This window comes from Acipenser ruthenus, chromosome 14, assembly GCF_902713425.1.
Source record: "Acipenser ruthenus chromosome 14, fAciRut3.2 maternal haplotype, whole genome shotgun sequence".
In the NCBI taxonomy this organism is placed as follows: domain Eukaryota; kingdom Metazoa; phylum Chordata; class Actinopteri; order Acipenseriformes; family Acipenseridae; genus Acipenser; species Acipenser ruthenus.
The window spans coordinates 8789857-8810634 of NC_081202.1; the positions used below are offsets into that span (position 1 = coordinate 8789857).

The window sequence follows — 20778 nt, forward strand, 5'->3', positions numbered from 1 at the left end:
CTGTAGTGCAGCTGGAACCAGCGGAAAATCCTTCGCAAACAGTTTTTTATTTGCCTTCTTTGTTCATCAATTTATGGAAATGTCGGCTCTCCCAGTAAAGCTGTCAATCCTGGACCTCAAGATATCCAGTTCAAACTCCACCTCTACACTTTATTTTTTAATCTAAAATTGACCTCAGGTGTTTCTTTTAAGTCTCTCTTTATGTCTATGCCACTTTTAAAATATTTGATTGAGGTAAGTAAAATAGGTCATACACAGTAAATTGGTCAATAATTACTACCAGTAAAGATTCTTGCTTCTTGCTTTGTATTGTCCTTGTTGTTCACTTGACTATACTATACACTGTATGTTTTTTAATAAAATATTTTGCATTTCCCTGTTGAGATGAGAGTAGCTTTAACTATGATTTTTGCCTTAAAAAATATTTTTGCCTCAAAAAAAAAAGAAGAACCCTAAAACAGTGGCTTGTTTTGACAGGTAAGGCTGAAAAAATGTTGGTTACCACTAAAACTGTATTACATTCTTTCAACAAAAGTTCAGCTGAAATAATTCAGATTTGAAAATATTTCATACCTATGTTAGTTAAACTGCAATGTACAAGCTGAGCTCACTAGTAGTTTAAAATTTGAATTTTAACTGGGGCCTCAAAACTACAACTAAATTGGTGAATTTAAAAATGATATAATTTGCAACTTGAATTTAGAACCCAGCCATGAATATACAGTGTACATACAATCATATGTTGATAATGACAAACTCCATTTTTTTTGCATGACCCAAACAGTTGAATCCACTTTCTACATTCATGTGCTTCATTCGGACTCTAGTCTCATGCTGCGCATTGAAGCCGGGTACAACCCAAGACTGACCTTAAATCGAATCTTACATATACGTTTTATTTTGCATTGTACAATGACTGTCGTTGGTCTGCAGGTTTAATGTCAATTTGCAGGTCTGACCCGCGAAATACAGGTCACTTGGGTGGTCTGAAAACCAATTCTCAGTGAGGCAGTGACTTCAGGCACTTTATCAGAGGGTTTTTACAGATCTGGATAGCCAATTCATTTCCATTTTTTGAAGGAGAGATATATTTTTCAAGGTGCTCAGCATTGTATTCTGTATTCTGTTGGAAACTGCAGCCAAGGTGAACCTGTCAGTTCTATTACTGTACTTAATATAGCATATGCAGTTTGTCAAGACATACAAAGTTAGCAAGATGCTGTGCTTAGTAAAACATACTGCTGCTAGAAGAGGGCTGTGGCAACTACATGTAGACTTTTGCATATGTATGCATCGAACCTTTGTTGAGAAACCCAATAGAGGACTAGCAGACAGCCAGTCACCCAACAGGGACAGTTCCACAACATATTGCACCTAGTAATTCCCCTATGATCATGGCTCTAAGGTTATTACATTCTAATAGAGAAGTCTGTAAGGAATGTTTTGCTTCTGTGGTTCATTAGGAGTTCAATTCATGTTTTGTTCAGATGCAAGGAGATTACTTGGGGTCAGTGATTTGATAATATCCCAGAAGTATTATAAGTATGATTACATGTTGTAATATAACGGTAGTTGCAATTAATTATGTCTATTAAATTGGGTATACATTAGTGCTGTCAATTAACTTCTGTGATTAACGCGTTGATTTTTTGGGAGATACATTTTTTAACACATGCTAATTGAACTCCTCTGTGTTGTCCCTCTTAGCATACCGTAATTAACTTCCTGCGGCACCATTTTAATACTCTCGAGTGCATGCCAGGATTGAATGAGTGTAGTCATCGTTTTAATATAAAATTAGTCACGGAATCGCATTAAGTGGTAAAGCACTCAACCGGAAGGACTTGTGAATGGGAAGTTTATTTTAAAAAAAATTTCTGATAGTTCATTGGATAGAAAGAGGGTTACTTGTATATTCTGTCAAAGTGAGTTCCAGTATCACAGAAGTGCATCTAGTCTGCTGTACCACTTCTCAAAATACACTTTCTAGTAGTTCTTCTGCTACAGACAACAATACAACAACAAATGAAACCTGTCAGTTTCAAAAGAGTACTCAGTTTCGCTGCAAACCGATGAATGAATCAAGCTTACGATACTATAACCAGTGCTGTTGATAGCTACCGACTGCAGACCCATTAACATTGTAGCTTTGTTTTATTTCAATAACCACATTTATTATAAATTATGTTATTTACAATTATTGAGGATATAACTGTTACTCAGTGAATGTTTTGTTTTATTTAGGCAATTTCAAATTATTAATAAAAGAGAATTTCAAATTATTATTTTTATTTAAACGGCAATGAAAAACATCAGTTTATGAGTAAAGGAAACTGATCATTTTAAATGCAATAATATGAGTAATAAACTGACTCCATTGTGATTTAGCAGTTGGTTCAAACAATTCAACAACAAATGCTGGATTGTAAATAAATATAAAACTATAAAGAGGGATCAACAAATCCAGAATCCAGAAAGGAAAACAGGGGTTTTATGCTGGGTAGTTTTTTGGGTGATGATGATGGATGATGATGATGATAATAATAATAATAATAATAATAATAATAATAATAATAATAATAATAATAATAATAATAATAATAGCATCAGTAATAAAACAAACAAATGAGATGGATGCAGTAATTGTATCAATTAAATATGCGAATAAAACCAAGATTAACTGAGATCATTTTTTCAAATCTCAAGATTAATCACGATTATTTTATTTAATCGCTTGACAGCTCTAGTATACATGCATCTAAAATATGAAGTTCAGGTTGTGGGGGGTTAAATCACATCCTAAAAGTCTAAGGACACATTATTATTATTATTTATTTATTAGCAGATGCTCTTATCCAGGGCAACTTACAATTGTTACAAGAGATCACATTATTTTTTTTTTACATACAATTACCCATTTATACAGTTGGGTTTTTACTAGAGCAATCTAGGTAAAGTATCTTGCTCGAGGGTACAGCAGCAGTGTCCCCCACCTGGGATTGAATCCACGACCCTCCGGTCAAGAGTCCAGAGCCGAAACCACTACTCCACTGCTGCCCCAAAAAAGTACCACTAGATTAACACAACAAATATATTACCTCCTTAGCAACGGTTTGTGTTGCAATCATATGGGGCCATATAGGGCGAGAAAGTTAAATAACCAAAAGATTTGTCTCTGGGTGTTTGTGGCTTAGTTTATAGCATGCTTGACTAAAGGTACATGTTAAATTCCTACTGGAAAATAACCTGAACATACTTCACCTCCTATCAAAGCCAGTATACATTACACCGTGGTGGGTAATTCCAGTACTCTGTCTCCCTTTTTGTGGATCGGTATTACATTTGCAATTTTCCAGTCTGTCGGTACAACCCCTGTCAAGAGACTGTTGAATGATCTTGGTTAGCAGTTTGTAAATAACTTCTTTCATTTCTTTGAGTACTATTGGGAGGATCTCATCCGGCCCAGGGGATTTGTTTATTTTAAGCGCTTAAGAGCTCCTAGTCCCTTTAACACTTCTGCCTCTGTTATGCTAAAGTTATTTAAAACTGGATAGGAACAGGTCGACATTGTTGTCCGTATCCTCCTTTGTAAAAACCTTTGAAAAGTAATCATTTAATATATTTCAAAGGTAATTTATTGCTTTCATTCCCCTTAACTCAAAAGCTACTTGTTATATATATATATATATATATATATATATATATATATATATATATATATATATATATATATATATATATATATATATATATTATTCTACTTATATTGGCATACAGACATATAGTTATTCTATTATACAAGCTATGTGCTAGTATTGTCTGTAACATGGATCAATATGTTACAACTATCTAATTGCAGTCTGCAGTGTTAGTTGTTTTTCATAAGCTTCCTCAGCCAAAGCTGCTCCACACGTATTCTTTATTTGTATTATTATTCATGGTTTCTCTTAGAGAGGGAACTGTTGTTATGATTCCATAACCGAACCTTAAAGGGTTAGTTTATATCATCTGCATTTTCCTTTTTTTATCCTATTGTTTTCTGTGTAAATCTTTTTTATTTCTGCTTATATCATTATATGCAATGCTCACTAACTATGCCAGAAAATAATGCTTCTGAAAAGACATCAGGGCTGATTTCTGAGGTAAGGTGGAGAAGCTCATTAGTGTTGCACGGACTTCAGTACTTCATGATTCAACCAATGGACTTCAGTATCCTTTGCAATGCTAATATGCTCCCCCCCACCCCCCACCCCTCCAAACTTGAAGGCTACATCATGAAAACTGGTCATACTTGTTTGATGAAATGTATGCTATTCTACTTTTTACTGACATCTGTAATCTGTAAAGGTGATAAAGATATATTATAATTAAAAGTTGGTAAGGGAACCATCCCTGCTATCTCAAGTTTTAATGGACCTGTACATTTCACCTTGCTGTCTTACTATGTCGTATTTTCATACCTTAACATAACACTCTGCACAGGAAGATTTCATCAAGACTATATTTTGTTCTTAGCTTCAATTATCCTTTATTGCAACACATTGAGAACTGAAGTGCATTCAAAGGCGAGCTCAAAACTTTTCCTTAAGGATTTCTGAGAAAAGGGGGAATATCAACTCAATTATAGTTCAATACTACACAATTTGTATTTAGACACAGTGATTCAAGGTTATTGAAGGTTGTGTTAGAAAGGAGACACACACTAATGAGCAGAATCCCGAGACATCTAGCACTGAGTTCCTTCTGGACTTTGTCCATCGGTGAAAACAACTTAGCTGGTATGCTAATCGTTTAATTAATAGGATGCATATAATTAGTCAACAAAGAATAATATTGCTGGCAAACATTAATTACTGGTGAATGTTGCTGAATTTCAGTCATGAATGCTAACAATCTGGCGAGAGTTTCTGCGGGAGCATTCCTTTCATCATGTGATGGTTTTGGTATAAACAATGATGAGTATCTGTGCTGCTCATTATTTGTAAAGTACCTTTTGTTATGTGCTGACCTTACATCTCAATCAGTGTAAAAAAAACAGCATTTTATTCAGCATTTTGCTGGCTTATTATAATAGAGTTCAGGTAGCAGCAAAACAAACTTTGGGAAGAATTCATTATAAATTATAATTTTATGAGTGGAAACAGCTTTCAATTAGTATGGGTGGTATATTTAATGGAGTTAATGATTTTTCAACTAATTATGCTCCTCTGCATAAGTTTATATGCACTGTATTAACTCATTCGACACATAAAGTACATGTTGTGAGCATTTGATAGTTCTTAAGAGAAGTAAACTAACTGGCTAAAGCAATATTGCAAGCCTGTTGTTATCTCTACTGGACCTGGCAGCCATCAATTCCTTCGTTTTGTACAAGGTAGGAGAGATTTCATCTTGAAGCTAGCCACAGCGCTTCAGCAGAAACATTTCGATCAGAAAACTGCAAAAACAGCTCAACCTGGATTCTGTGCTGCGAGTGACACACACTTTCCTTTAAGATTAAAAACTACTTTTGTTTTTACAGTTTTGTATGTGCATATATCTGTTTACACACTAGTTTATTTTGAAATGTTTATTTTATTATAGTTTTTCATTTTTTTCAGTAGTGCTTTATATGTGGAAGATTGTTAGTCCCAGCACTTTGTTTTAAGCACTTTGGATTCTCCACATACATTTACAGAAAAATGGAGCAAAAACATAAAATAGTAAGGGGAATTTATATATATATACACACTGTATATATATAGTGAACTGGTATAGTCCACGTAAGTATGAGATGTGTAAGTAGTGCCTGTTTTGGTGCAGAAGAACGTGACAGAGACCCAGATCCAAGGAGATTTCTGTTTTAATGATTTTTCTTTTCCTCTTATATTCCACAAATGAACACACAGAAGTTCCAATTATCAAGACAAATAATAACCAAACTCAAATAAACACAGTCCAGGACTTTCTTTGTGGAGCGAGACCCTCAGGTAAGTAATGGCTTGTTGTATCCAAGTTTCTTTGGTGTTGGCTTGGTATTGTGGCTTCTTTCTTTTTTCCAGGTTGTCGCGGACATCCACCAGATGGCGCTGTGGAGTTGTGATAGTCCCCGTCCTACTCACAGGTTTGTAATCCCGACGGCCCCGGAAGCCTGTTTGCAGTATAGTGCGGCCCCAACACCCGGCCAACCTTTCGTAAAGGTAAGTAATAACACTGCTGTGTAGAATAGAATTAATACAGGTGATAAACAGTGAGCAATGAACGTTCTCTAACTCTCGCCTCTCTTTTGTTGCAGGTTCCCCTGTTCCCCGGACACAATAAAGTTGTTTTTCGTTTAAATCACCCTTTCTGTGTCCCTGCGTATTTTTACACCGTTCAACACTTCCAGCCGGACACAGTTCTCCTGGGTTAATCACTTGCCCAGTTCGTGGGCTTTTGATACAGTCTTTAAGCACTCTGTTTGAATACACACAAGTCCCGTACTTCAGTAGCTCCCAGCATATCAACGGTAAAACACAGCGTACTCACTCTACAGCAATCCGTGTTCTCTGCGTTGCTCCGCTGCAGGGAAGCCTGTAGTCTGCCGTGTTGTTTTCAAGGTAAAACCACCGTGCACTGTCCCGCTGTAGAAACAATAGTTGTCTCCGACTGGTGACAATGGTAGTCCGCAAGGTTGCTTCAATGTAATGCCCCACTACGCTGTACCGTTTTTAGAAACAAGTGCTAAAATTGTATTCCTCTAGGTTACCACTGGTTAATATCCCAATCTCGCTCCCAATGCAGCTGCCCACTTTCGTCTTGGTTAGGTACTCTCCCGTCCCACGGCTCATGTGTGCACCTGTTCTCACTCACCCCTCTAGCTGATTCCCGCAGCATTTTAAAGCTACCGCTGTTACCCGTCATGCAAGGTGTGTTTGCCCTGTTGTTGGGAATTGTAGTTCCTGGTCGTGCTGTGTCTCTAACCCCTCTGACACTCTTAATCTCACAATATATATATATATACTTTCAAAGCCTAGTTTCACCTTCAGAGATTCCTCATGCAGCTTTAAGATGACTTTTTTTTGGCCAGTAACGGGGAAGAAAACCAGTCTGTCTGCCTTATAGTAAGTATACAAGTTAATAAGCTGCTTTATTTTAACATACAATTGAAATGTGAAACTGGCAGCTTCTTCCTGTTCATTAGTGAGGGGGGACACAGCTGGAATGATTGTGTGTGATGTATCTTCGTTATCATCACACTTTGATAGTGACTGTGGGGCACATGAAATCCCTCAGCTAGTTTGCATCTTAAAGGGCATCACTGGCAGGTGGCCAGTATAAGATCAGGAACCTCATATCTGGTGTCAGCGAGGGCAAACACTTTTGATTGACGTGAATTAGCAACAAAAATGCTGATAGCTGTAACACAGCTGCTTCTGATGTGCAAGCGAGAACTCTGAATCAGTCGCTTAAGAATGCAGTGTTAAATTGTTCTTGATTAATATTTCAGTAGAGGCACAGAATTATACATTTTGCTTTTCTTTCTTTTTTAATATCATTCAGTTCATTCTGAAAACAAAATACTTTGTATTTAAAATAATAATAATAATAATAATAATAATAATAATAATAATAATAATAATAATAATAATAATATGCTTAAAGATTACCTGTGGGAAAAAAAAAAACAAATGACAACCCAGACCTGGATTAAATTAAATTGAAGGCACCGCCATAACCATTAAGTATGGCAGCACCCTAAACCTTGATTTAATTCAAGACCCAATAAATATGCAGATGTTACAACTGACACCTGCAATTTCTAGCTAATTTTCACATTATCTAATGATGCTAGTCTGAAACGGATCCTATTTTGTAGTGCCCTAATTTTCAGGTTTGCTCAATTTTATGTTGCACAAGAGAAACTGCAGACTGTAAACCTGCAAAGTTATTGCAACTTCTCAGAACACACCTGCTGCCTTAGTTTTAGATTTATACTAGTACTGGGTCTGCTTCTGAAAATACAGCTAAAAGCGAGGGTGTTTCTGTTCCATCTGAAACTATGACTTTATATAGGAGTTTTCTATTTACTAAATCACAATTGCCACAGTTGCAGAGGGGGCAGAAAGTACAGCTGCACACCAATAGTAGTCATTTCTAAAACCACAAAACTTCAGAAGCAGCCACTTTCTTGAAAAGGGAAATCAGTAAGTACGCCTGGTAAATGTTCTAAGCAGAAAAAGCAATAGAGAATTATACAAAACACACATAATAGGATATTAAATATACAAGTGATTAAATATTCCCAAAATGTCACATGGTATATATACATCTTTAATTAAACCAGGCATTGTGTTGGAGTGAGCAACCTAAAGTATTGCCTTTTATTTTAATGTTTTAAATTCACAGCACATCATTATCATTTTAACAAAATGTTTTTCCCCTTTTCAAAAACCTTCTGTTCTTTGGTTGATAAACCAGAGGGAAAAAAGTTTTTTTTTTAATTTATTTGTTTTTTTTAATGAATAACAATTGCCCTTTCTGTTTACTGTTTACTCTAACCTAATAAATATAGACGAACAGTGCTTTTTTTGTGGTATCCCAGCATAAGTCAGAAATAATTAGGAAGCAAAATACCAAAAAAAAAAAAAAAAAAAAGCTTTAGGACCACTATTAAAACAACAAGTAAAAATAAAGTGAGTTATAGCCAAGTAGCATCTAGCATGTACATTATTGTAACCTTGGTGTGTGGTTCAGGGGGGCAGAACCTAGGGCTCCTCCCTCCGTTCTGCCCCTGTCAAACTATCTGTCAAACTCCCTATTTAAAACCTAGGTCACACCCTCTTTCCCTGTTTTGTTTTTCATTTTCCTCCCTTCCTCCTCCACTACGCTGCACCACCTCTGCAACGGTCTCCCTCTCGGGGCAAGTGAAGCTCCCTTCTCAACCTCAGAGGGCCGGCTGTGGCCAAAACGTTTTGGCCTGCTCATTTCTTTCTCTAGCCTCACTCTCTCCTTTTTATCCATGCCAGTCTCCCCCTCTGGATAGCCAAGCCTGTTTCCCAGCTTTGGAGCCGAGCCACTCTGGCCTCTGCTCTTCCAAGGTAGCTCCCTGGCTTCCTTGCATGTTTGTTTCTTCTTTCTCTTTTCCAGTCTCCACCTTGGGGGAAGTGAAGCTCTTTACTCAGCCTTGGAGGTCTGGCCGTGCCGACCTTCCTCAACAAAGACGACCCTCAGCAAGCCGGGGCAGATCTCTGGACTTCTTTTCATCTTTTCGGTTCTCTTGTTTCTATTTCCCCATGGGGGATGTGAAGCTCGCTTCCCAGCCCTGGACGTCGAGCCGAGCCGGCCTCACTTACACTTCTTTACTAAGTCACAAGCTCTCTCCTATCCTTCTAATCCCAGGAGATTCTTCACCCACACAGTCCTTGCTCCTGTCCCGTTAATATTAATTAGTAGTGAAACAAATATCACTTCAAAATGTTGCAGAGTTGACTTGATCAGGAGTTCACCAACAACCTGGCTAAATAATCTTTAAATCAAAGACATTTTGATACAATAAATATTGTACAATCTTTTGCTCCATTTGCATTGGTTGTTAAATCTCATATTGGATTTTCTGCCTGTTATTATTATTATTTATGTCTTAGCAGACACCCTTATCCAGGGAAACCACCGGTTTTCTCCCCAATTTGGAATGGCCAATTATTATTTTTATCCCGGTTCACCGTTGTAACCCCCCGGCGACTCGGGAAACGGAGGCTGAAACACATGTCCTCTGAAAAGTGTTCCTGCCAATCTGTCATTTTTCACACTGCGGATCCACAGCAAAGTCACTAGACCCATAGTGCCGGAAGACAATACAGATCTGAATGGGTCCACTGCAGACCCGCAGGCGCCCTATCAGCCACAGGGGTCCCTGGTGCGCGGTGAACCGTGGATTGCCCTGCCGACCTAATCCCTCCCTACCTGGGTGGCGCTCTGCCAATTGTGCGCCACCCCCTAGGAACCCCCGTCGCGGTCGGCAATGACATAGCCTGGATTTGTACCTGCATCCTGCACTTCACGTGGAGTGCCTTTACTGCCACTCGGGAGCCCCCAGTGCCTTTTATACTTTATTGTGTGCTAGAAAATGGAGAGATTATTTTATCTCAACCAAAAGTCAAATATGAACTGTGACAAAAATTACAATTCAGCACGGAGAATCCGCAATGATGAATGATTGCAGTTGCAGATGATTAATGACTGTGATGGACGCTCAGGGTCCTATGACTGTGATGGGCGCGCAGGGCCCGAGTGAAAGCTAAATTTGGCCGGAGGCCTCGTCCGTGGGTGCCCGACGGCTACCTGTCTGAGGCCGGCTGGAAAAACATGAACAGTTACATGCATCCCAGTGCCACAGATAAGAAGTGACTATGGGACTCCTCCCCTCGGGACGAGGCACGCTGCGAGGTGGTGGCGGGTTGGTGGAGGCCGAAACAAAAAGAAGCGACATGGAAGAATAACACACAGAGCTTTTATGTGCTCGCTGATGACGTGTTGGTTAGGGGCGGATTTTCCTTGCAGAAAAGCAACCAAGTTTACAATTCTGGTGGTTACAGTCCTTTTACAGGAAGGCATATGCATAAAGCTATATAAAAATACAATATTTTTGTAAATCAAAAAGCGTTCACTGCCCCTAACCTCTCACTCATGTCCATCACCTGTGTGTGTAATGTATTATTTTTTTTAAAACCCGACATCTCGATATTTTGGATAACCTGTCTGCCTCCAGACATGTCCCATTGCCATAACATGACGGTGTAAACAGACAATGTAAACAGACTGTGTATGCCATTGACTCTTGGTAAAAATCCATGATAGTAAATCACATCTAAACCCATTATTGGCCGGTAAAATAACCAGGCAGTAGATTTATAAATTGGGTGTTAAATACTGCCCAGTAATTTCTTTAAATGGCTGGGAATTACCGCCATCTTGTATGCATACTGTGCTGGTATTTTATTCAAATTATTAGGGATCTTGAAAGCATTATTTTTCATGGTGTGTGTATTACAAACTCAAAGTGATGCTTTACACTCTGTATTCCATTTTTTGTTTTTGAAGTGGCACACATATTGTAGGTGTGCCACTTTGTATAAATAAGATTTTTCTTCTCTTATCGTGTCGTAATTAGCAGAAATAGAACACGTGTGTGCATTGTTCAAACGGGAACATTAGGTCTATTTTAATGGATTGTGGTTCCTAAATTTTACCATACTTGAACCTCTTTTACTGTTTTACTATAACATAAATGTTATCCTTTGTTTGTTAGCGCATCTCTTTTGTACTTTTATAGCAGCTTATTTATTTATGTATTTATTTTATTTATTATAGTGGTATATGCTGTATGTGTTTTCAGTCTGTTGACACTGTGGCCCTACTGTAGATGTAGTTGCAGACAGTTTACAATTTGTATCATTAGAAGGTATCTTAACTTCAGGAGATATCTTGCATTTTGATTTATTGGCTGTCAAAGTATAATTATGAAACGCTACCTTCCATATCAAATGCTACTGACAGCAGGCCAGAGGTTAAATGTTGACTTGAGTGTGAAAGACATTTTAATGATATGCCACAAACTGTACATGTACAGTACTGTGGCTTGCCAGAAACACTGCTCTCCAAACTACTGATTGCAACAATGTCTTGTTCAAATGTTCTATGTTATCAGGGATCAAAATCACATGGAAAGCCTCAAGACGCTGTAACACGCCAATGCAGTCATAAGAACAATTTTACAATATCTGGATGTGCTCTAACTTACTGAGACCGCTAATAAGGAAATTCTAAATTTAGTATCAGTTTGACACATGGAAAGAACCTATAATGTAATGATTGGTTTCAAGAATTGAATGTTTCTCTGCTTCCGTCTGCTTTCATATTGAAAACACGACCTCACGTACTACAAAGGTTAAATACACAAAATGTTATTGCTCCAACAGAAAATGTTAATGGGTTTATGTGTTTGGCAGGTTAGTGACTGAATGCAGAATGCCACCATTGTGATAGGCAGGAAATTACAATGGAAGTCATGCCTCAGATAATGACTAGGATTCACATCACATATCTTTTTAGTCACAGCGCTATTCGGTGGCTCTGTTTTATGGTAATCTTTGGGATTATTTGACTGCAAGGTGACATTTTTGACTTTGTAAACCAATTCCTGTTTTGGAGAATGTAATTATTCAGTGGTATGTGTCATCCTTTAAGTATTACAAATGCCACATCATTTATGCTTGCATAAAAATACAAATTACACGATTATAACTGTATTCTGAACAATACAACCCAGGACAAAAGACTTGCGATTTAAAGTACAACAGACAATTTTTTAATGAAATGTTTTTTAAGGACTTTTTTGTTCGGTTAAACAGTGCATTGAGAAATGAGAATAAACTTAATAAACCCTCTCTGAAGCAGTTGAAAATGATTTAGTGAGCTGCAAACATAGATTAATCAATGTTTTTAAATAGGGCCTTACGTCACAATACAAACAGTATGAAATAAAAGGAATACCTATATATTTGTAAAATTGATTAGTAGTAGTAGTCGTCGTAGTAGTAGTCATAGTAGTTTAGTCATATTTGTTTTTAAAGGAATGCCTGGGATAATACATGTTTTCAATTGTGATAAATATTGGGTTTTGGGGAAAAAACAAAGAACGGTTGTCCCTTCAGGAAAAGCTGCGAAAAACAATTCAACCACGGAGATCCTGATAAACAAGTTGAATAGTACACAGTATACAACTGACACTGACTATTCTCAATAAGAACAAAGATAGGAGACAGACCACAAGTGAGTGAAGATGCAATGCTGGTAGTGCAGTAGTGAGGCACAGTAAGGCAGCTAAAAAATTATCTTTGGAAGCTGAATTTCATTTCTAGAATGTGACATGGAAGAAGAGCACTATGATTTTAAGATAGATAAACAGGTAGGTTTAGCAGAGCAGTTGCCATCTGAAGCAAGAAAAATGCTTTTTATCATACCATGGCAAGTAGATAAATGTCAGTGAATGTTTAGAAAGGTCATGGCCTTGGACTGATTGATGTATACTTCCTCCTGAACTTCAATCCACGACTGCAATACTGCCTGCATTTCACATATTTTCAATTACATTTTCATATACACACATTATTCCTGATATGCATAGACTCGTGAAATATTGATTGTTCCAGTAATGAAGTTGACGCACATGATGATAACATTGATGTTAAAGATAGAAAACCCTCACATCACTGTCAATATGCTGCAGGGTCAATATGGTTGATTCAAAATAATAGTTTTTCTTGAGGGCAGTATTCTCAATGATTACTGCCTTTAATTCCTTTATGCCCCTCAGATTGCAGTCATGCCTGTTGTGAGTGAGACTGACTTGCCACAGGGATAAGCAGCTTTTATATACTTGTCTGCGGAATTCATATCGGTTATGCCATTTATAAAAGTATGTGCTATGTATAGCTTGTGCCTGATTATCAGTGAAATGTTACAATACACATTTTTTTTCTGGCCAAATACTCTATACCAGTGTATTTTCTGATGTTTGTATATTCTTATGTTTGTTTATAGTTAAGACCGTTGCTCTTAGCATTGGTTGACATTTCGAGAGCCACAGGTAGCAGTTTTTTATATCATACTACAAGAACAGTAAATGTGATATGCTGGAGAGATGTTTTAGGGTAGCTGTTAGTCTCATTACCTTCATATATGTACATTGTGTTACATGCATGTTCTTCTATTGCTTTCAGCTACACATATAATTTTTTTTTTTAATTCTGTCATTTAAAATTCTAAAAGTAGGCAGAAATGTTTGCACGGATTTTAAAGTACTAGTGTATGCATCAAAGAAGAATAATAACACAGAGTCAACACCAAGTCTACAAAGCCATCCTTTCACAATGTTGTGGAGATTTGAATACATCATGCATCTGTTATAAATGTTAAATGTGGTCTGAAAGCTCCCTCTCCTGTTCGGCTGAAAACAAGAAGCTGTAGCGTCTCAGACGAGGCTTAGAAACTGTATATCTGTACTGTGATACTTGAAATGTATTTGCTTACGATTGTAAGTCGCCCTGGATAAGGGTGTCTGCTAAGAAATAAATAATAATAATAATAATATATATATATATACACACACAGTTATCAAAATGATTTACCATAGTGCAATTTTTTTTTTTTTTTTGTGAAAGGACAATCTTTTTCATTTCTTATACACAAGGGCGTCATGCAGCTAACATTTTCAATGACGGTATTTAGTGTGTTTAAAGGCACATTTGGAAGGTATTTATTGGTATTTTTAAATCTACATGTAATTTAATTCACCGCTCTACATAAATGTATAAATATTCAATAGTATTTTTCCTTCTCACCTAGCGCCTTATCAGTTAACTTCCAGAAGGCATCCCTAACATGCTGCAGGTCTGCTGAATGAGTTCTCTCTGCTTCAACTGCAATTACCATTAGGTCATTAAAGCAATCTTGTGTCATGGTTGTTCTTAGAAATGTTTTCATGGGCATGACGCCACTGCTTCTACAGTACATACCAGGGTAAAAGCATTGTAAAGTGTAGTAAGGCATAATAAAAGCAGAGAAGTGTGGTAAAGCAGTATATAAAGGATGTTACACAATGAGTTTCAAACAGTTGAGAGTTGCATGCTACCAGTTTATTAAAATTAAAGAGTAGGTAGTTACAATTTACATTGTCTTAGTTTTTGTACTGTTGTCTACTCTTTTTTATTATGTTTTCAACCATTCTTAGTGGTTCTTATTGTGATTACTTGAATATGTTTTTTTTTTCACAAGTTCAGTTGCTGATCATCAGTTGTTTTTGCCTGCCATAAACATGTAATGTATGCTTGATCAGTCCAAACATATTTAGACTGTATTAGTAAGCATCAGCACCATCCAGTGTATTTACTGAACTTTGGCAGATCATTAGAAGGTACTGGCTCTCATTTCGAAAATCACATTGATCTAGCCAAGGTTTACATCTATGGGAGGCAACTAGAACCGAAGAGCAGTCTATGTTAAGTACCTTAACACAAAGTTATTAAGCAAAACAAAAACAAAAAAGCAGTACTTAAGTTATTAATTACAAACATCATACAAAATGACAGCTTCTTACTCTTTAAAATGTTTTTTTCTTTGACAAAGTTCACCTGTAAATAAGAGGACTGTTGAGGCGTGTCACTAGCACTCTGTAGCAGGGCAGAATGCAATTCCTATTGACATACTGACACTGTGCTATCTCTGCTCTCATGATAAAATGCATTTTAGGACTTCACGTAACCACCACAATTAGTTTTAAGGCAACCTTTATAAACATGCTTAGACTTACATTCACTCAAACAACATCTGAAGACCCAATACTGAAAAAAATAAATACAAAAAGATATGTGTTACTGGTAATACGCCAGGCAAATATGTTATATTAAATATTTTTCAAATGAAGCCTACAAAATGCAAAACTTTTATTACAGAATTTATAGCAACCAAGAGCGTATTTGACTACTGTCTCTTTATATAATTAAAATTCAATGCTAAGGACAAAAATGTCTGTGTCTTCTTTAAAGTTATCACTTTCGGACTCTATAATTGGTGGCACACAAGACTGAGACTGAATCTTCCCCACGGTTGTTTTTGTTAAATGCCTGTAAGACTGTACTTTTTAACAACATCTTGTCTAATTAAATTCATGGTCTGGATTCAATTAGAATTTGCAATGGAGATTTTAAAATTATTTATATAAATAATGACCCCAGTTATTCCATATTGTACCAACCTACTGTAGGTGGTCTCACATTGAATACTGTGATTATGCAACAGGGATATAATTTTAATATTTTAGTACTTTAAATATGCATTCTCTTCAAGAGGCACTTTTTGATTAAAGCAGGTACAGGCCTTTCATTCCAATAGATTACAAACCATCGCTTCAAAGACATGTCACCCAATTTCTGCCCAACCATCTATTGCCATGAGCATTCAGAAATATGAAACTGTTGGGTGACTCACTGGGGTGGGTGGGTGACTCACTGGGCTATAGCAATTTTTTTAGATCACAATGGATTGTTGGTAATGCTCTCAATAAATCAGTGGACAGTAGTCACAACCGTCACAAAACACACAATTCAATCCCAGGTGCGGGGGACACTGCTGCTGTACCCTTGAGCAAGGTACTTTACCTAGATTGGTCCAGTAAAAACCCAACTGTATAAATGGGTAAGTGTATGTAAAAATAATGTGATATCTTGTAACAATTGTAAGTTGCCCTGGAAAAGGTCGTCAGCTAAAAAATAAATAATAATACAATTTAAAAACAGCAGGAATGTTACTGGTCCCTCAAGGTGGGCGAGAGGAAACCTTAAAGTAACTGATATCCTTTGAGTTTTATTCAGTTGTATTCTTTTTACATTTGGTTTCCTCTGCTTAACATGTGACTGTAATATTGAATTCAACTTTTTATGTCTTTGCACACATCGCTAGTTTTCATGCGTGTTGGGATTCTCACAATGGTAGTGGTGGTTGTCCACTGGGTGGCACTAGTTGTCAATTATCTTTTGTCCGACTTGAGAATCATTTATGGTAATTCAAAGCCCTCAATTTGTTACATTAACTGTCTGAATAAAAAAAATACTAAAATAAAAATGAAGTTTAAAAAACCTGAGAAGCAGTCAGGTTTTCTATCAACCATTAAAATATGCTGTCAAATAACTTCTGAGACACATCGTACTGTACAAGGTTAAAGATTTTTAAGTTTAACTTTTAAGGCGATATGAATTTCAAATCAGGAAAACTGCCTGAATATGTGGAAAAGTTCAATTTTACCAACATGCCCAACTCACACATGCAGGTTGCAGCGCAAACATAATGCATGACATGCATCCATGGCTGATTAAATCTGATTAAACCAAAACTAAAGTTATAATAAAGGGTGGACTGGTTGTAATAACAGCTGCTGGTATGGTAGCATAACTAGAGTGTTGGCTACTGTTAAAATAAAAACTGCTGAAATGTGTATCCAACTAATTCAAGAAGGCAAATTTTCTTTATCACGAATTACTCTTTAAATATTTTTAATCAGCTACATATACATTTTTTTGTATTTTTACTTCTCTTTTTCTTTAACACACAATTTAATATTATTAATCACTAGTACATTTTTTGTACCAGTTGCAAAAAGTAGCAGAAAACCTATGTTGCGTGTAAAACGCAGCTCAAATACAGCGACTTTTACAACAACACTGTTCTGTGTATTACTTGTAGAACCTTTTTCCTTAAAACTGTCTGTTTTTCAAAGATTGGCATAGTATCGATCTCGATTTTGAAAATCTCTGTACGCATATTTCGCATCATTTTTGCTGTGTGGGATCCTTCCAAATGGTTCATGGTCATTAAAACAGCTTTCAAAAACTTCATCCACAGCTTTCTCCGCTTCTTCCCGACTCACTTTTCGAACAGCTAGGACTGAACGAAGGGCTCGGTCCCGCACACATTCCTGTGGTTTGGAAGAAACCAATCCAATGGAAATGTATTATATAGTATACAGGTACGTCCCCATGAAAACCTATTAGCAGAAATTACTATGGTTACACAGGGTCTGCCGTCTGGCACTCAATGTTATGACAAAAATTATCAATGCTGAACGCATTGAAATCTAACAAGCAGCTTACAATATCTTACTCAGCTATTTGTCTAACCCCCTTCCCACAAAAAAAAAAGGAAAGCTTGATTTCTATAATTATAAAAAAAGAAAACTGTTTCAGGCTTGTTTTCAAATATTTGCAGCATTAATAATGGACAGCATCTTACACATCATCGTCACACAGTACTAAAGCATATATAGAAAGGATAAGAAAACACAGCATAATTAAGAATACAGATGAAGCGAGCGGTACATACAAAGGAAAACAGGAATAAAAACTGATGCACAAAACTTTATAATTACCTGGTGATGTTGTTTTAGTCCAAATTTAAACCTACTCAGCTCATTACTGAAAGAACAGTCTCCACTAAGATTGGCAGCTCGGACCTGGAAACAAAATCAAAATCAGAGAAATAATAATATTTTTAAAAAAAACATTATTATTATTATTATTTATTTCTTAGCAGACGCCCTTATCCAGGGCGACTTACAATCGCAAGCAAATACAAATACATTCAAGTGTTACAATATAAGTCATACAATAAGAACAAGAAATACAATAATTCTCAAGTGTGACAAACCACAATTCAATAATACAGCAGATAATAGTGAAAGTTACATCAGGATATGATTAAGTAGTGATAGTTACATCAGGATATGATTAAGTACAAAATACTACAGATTAAACACTTGGGAGATTACAATATTCTGAGGTACAGGATTAAATGCAGTAAAATAGGGGGCAGATAAGAGCAAAATAAAGCATATTTAAATGAAGGGTGATAGTGTCCCAGGATACAACAGAGGAGTTCTACAGGTGCTGTTTGAAGAGGTGAGTCTTAAGGAGGCGCCGGAATGTGGTCAGGGACTGGGCAGTCCTGACATCTGTAGGAAGGTCGTTCCACCACTGCGGAGCAAGGGTGGAGAAGGAGCGGGCTCGGGAGGCAGGGGAGCGTAGCGGAGGTAGAGCCAGTCTTCTAGTGCAGGCGGAGCGGAGAGGTCGAGTGGGGGTGTAGGGAGAGATGAGGGTCTGGAGGTAGCTGGGTGCAGTCTGATCAAGGCATCTGTAGGCTAGTACAAGAGTCTTGAACTGGATGCGAGCGGTGATCGGGAGCCAGTGGAGCGAGCGGAGTAGTGGAGTAGCGTGGGCGAAGCGAGGTAAAGAGAACACCAGGCGAGCAGCAGAGTTCTGGATGAGCTGGAGCGGACGGGTGGCGGACGCAGGGAGGCCAGCCAGGAGGGAGTTGCAGTAGTCTAGGCGGGAGAGTACCAGGGCCTGGACCAGGAGCTGGGTAGCACCGCTCTTTATATTATTAAGACAGAAGATAATTACACAGTGCTCTAACTACTGAGTTTGCACACTCTTACCTCTGAACAGGCCAAGTGTTTGAAATTATCAAACCAATCAACATGAGCACGGCAGTGATCAAATGAGTGAATCAGTTCATGGGTTACTACCCTGTTCATATGGGCCTGCTGGTGAATGTTATTCTGGCACAACACTATCTGAAAAATAAACACAACACGTTTGTTTACTGTAATATTGTTATTTCACTTTATTTTAAACAAAAGTATACATTACATTAGTATTCCATGAGTTTTAAAATGTATACCCTCTGAATTTATTTTATTATCCCATTATATTGCATGCTTTTATTCTGGCCTGACTGCAGAAATACAACCTTGCTCAAGTTTGCTTGGAGAGTACCCTAAAGATCAAATATGCAAATGACTTTATCAAAGTTGTCAAATATCCACGAGTGGGCACAGACTTAAATGATTTAATTTGGACCAGTGTTTCCTACCTGGGAGGTTGTAGCATCAAATCCACCACTGACAATCCCATCACAGTCTTCACAGGAGAAATGCCTCTCTTTATAAACAGTACTACAGTAACGTAATACAATAAAAACAAGTAAAATGCATTAGCCTCACACTAGTTACACAAAAGAGAATAGCCACTTCATTGCCTAACTCACAATAATGTTCATTTTTACAATATATCGAGCCACTATTTTCAACACCTTTCCATTGTCTAGCGCCCCTACATTCAGCTTTATCGAAAGTAGACCTATAAGAGTTCAGGTTGTTTAAACGACTGAAGTCGGGTCGCCCCCATTCGAGGAAATGATCTTTTTTTTGCAATGTGACGTGTTTATCATAAGGTGTGTACATACCATCCTGATTGCTTCATTGCACTAAGAAGCAATTTTGCATACGGACCTAGTGAGAAAAAAGCAATATGAACTGGTAAACATTTGACGCTTGTAAAGCCATACAGTATAATGAACGCGACACGTATTGTGCGTTATGGCAATTGATACGAATGTGCTGTGCCCTCATCCATATCGAAACATGTGGAGATTTCAGCGGTTCCCTGATTATTATCAAATAGGATTAACAAGAAGTAAAATAAACAGAACGCACTTGTGTCCAGTGCAACTTTCAGCATGACCTGACACTTGTGATTGAAAGTGAACAGGCTTTCTGCTACAGATCCTTTTTTAAATCTCCCTGAATTTCTCTCCGGAAATAACTGATAACCATAATCTTCTGGGTTTTGTTTATTTTGGTCCATTGCATATGCTCGACTCCTTGAACCCTTCTGCGCTTGGCAACCTTTCCGTTCTGTATACTAACGATCCCGTTCAGGTCATTCCGCGTTTCGCAGACCAAGTGCTATGCCAAGGGTAGAAGGTAAAAAAGGGCATACATACATTTAACACTTAGTGTTCCACTAAGAAAGTTGAAAATGTTTAAATGTTTTGTATTGATCTTTATTGTGCAAACCAAGGACTGTGTTTCCGAAAATAAGCAGCGTAACATTTTGGAGTCACGTCTAAATTGTAGATGCCGAGGAAGCACGGTCAACTAGTATAATTGCACATTTTGTGAAGTTTATTTCTAGTTCTCAGACGTTATGAATTTAAATACTGTAAACGAGAACTGGTTGGCAGGTCCTTAACAAATCAACAGTAATAATATATGGAGTTATGTACGGAGTTTCTGTATAATAGCTTGGTTAAGTTGATATCATATTAGTGACTGTACCAATGACAAAAATACTACAAAGACATTCATTTTGACTGTACCTTTAATGTACTTCCGGAGAATGACGCAGTTTCCATGTCAACTGCTTT

General features: G+C 37.3%; 1 protein-coding gene across 3 annotated transcripts; it reads right to left on the reverse strand.

Moving 5' to 3' along the window:
• Positions 1–14635: 14635 nt before the first annotated feature.
• Positions 14636–20752, reverse strand: LOC117420043 (mitochondrial inner membrane protease ATP23 homolog). Of its 3 annotated transcripts, XM_034033544.2 has the most exons (6): positions 20066–20343; positions 19816–19861; positions 19444–19525; positions 19007–19144; positions 17942–18025; positions 14636–17491 (listed from the first exon to the last, which is right to left on the reverse strand). In XM_034033544.2, the coding sequence occupies exons 1-6, from the start codon at positions 20214–20216 to the stop codon at positions 17288–17290; spliced, it is 705 nt and encodes a 234-aa protein (XP_033889435.1). In that variant the 5' UTR covers positions 20217–20343; the 3' UTR covers positions 14636–17287. The 3 variants fall into 3 exon arrangements, with proteins under 3 accessions (XP_033889435.1, XP_058841724.1, XP_033889437.1); XM_058985741.1 differs by lacking the exons at positions 19816–19861; positions 20066–20343 and adding an exon at positions 20731–20752; XM_034033546.1 differs by lacking the exon at positions 19816–19861 and having other exon boundaries at positions 20066–20196.
• Between the last annotated feature and the right edge of the window lie 26 nt (positions 20753–20778).

Bases quoted from the DNA above. Each gene is read 5' to 3' on its own strand.
- LOC117420043 (XM_034033544.2), bottom strand. From the start codon at position 20,216: ATGGACCAAAATAAACAAAACCCAGAAGATTATGGTTATCAGTTATTT. The intron at 18,026-19,006 runs GTAAGAGTGTGC...TTTTGTTTCCAG, and splicing joins AACACTTGGCCTGTTCAGAG to GTCCGAGCTGCCAATCTTAG. The intron at 17,492-17,941 runs GTAATTATAAAG...TCCAAACCACAG, and splicing joins GACTAAAACAACATCACCAG to GAATGTGTGCGGGACCGAGC.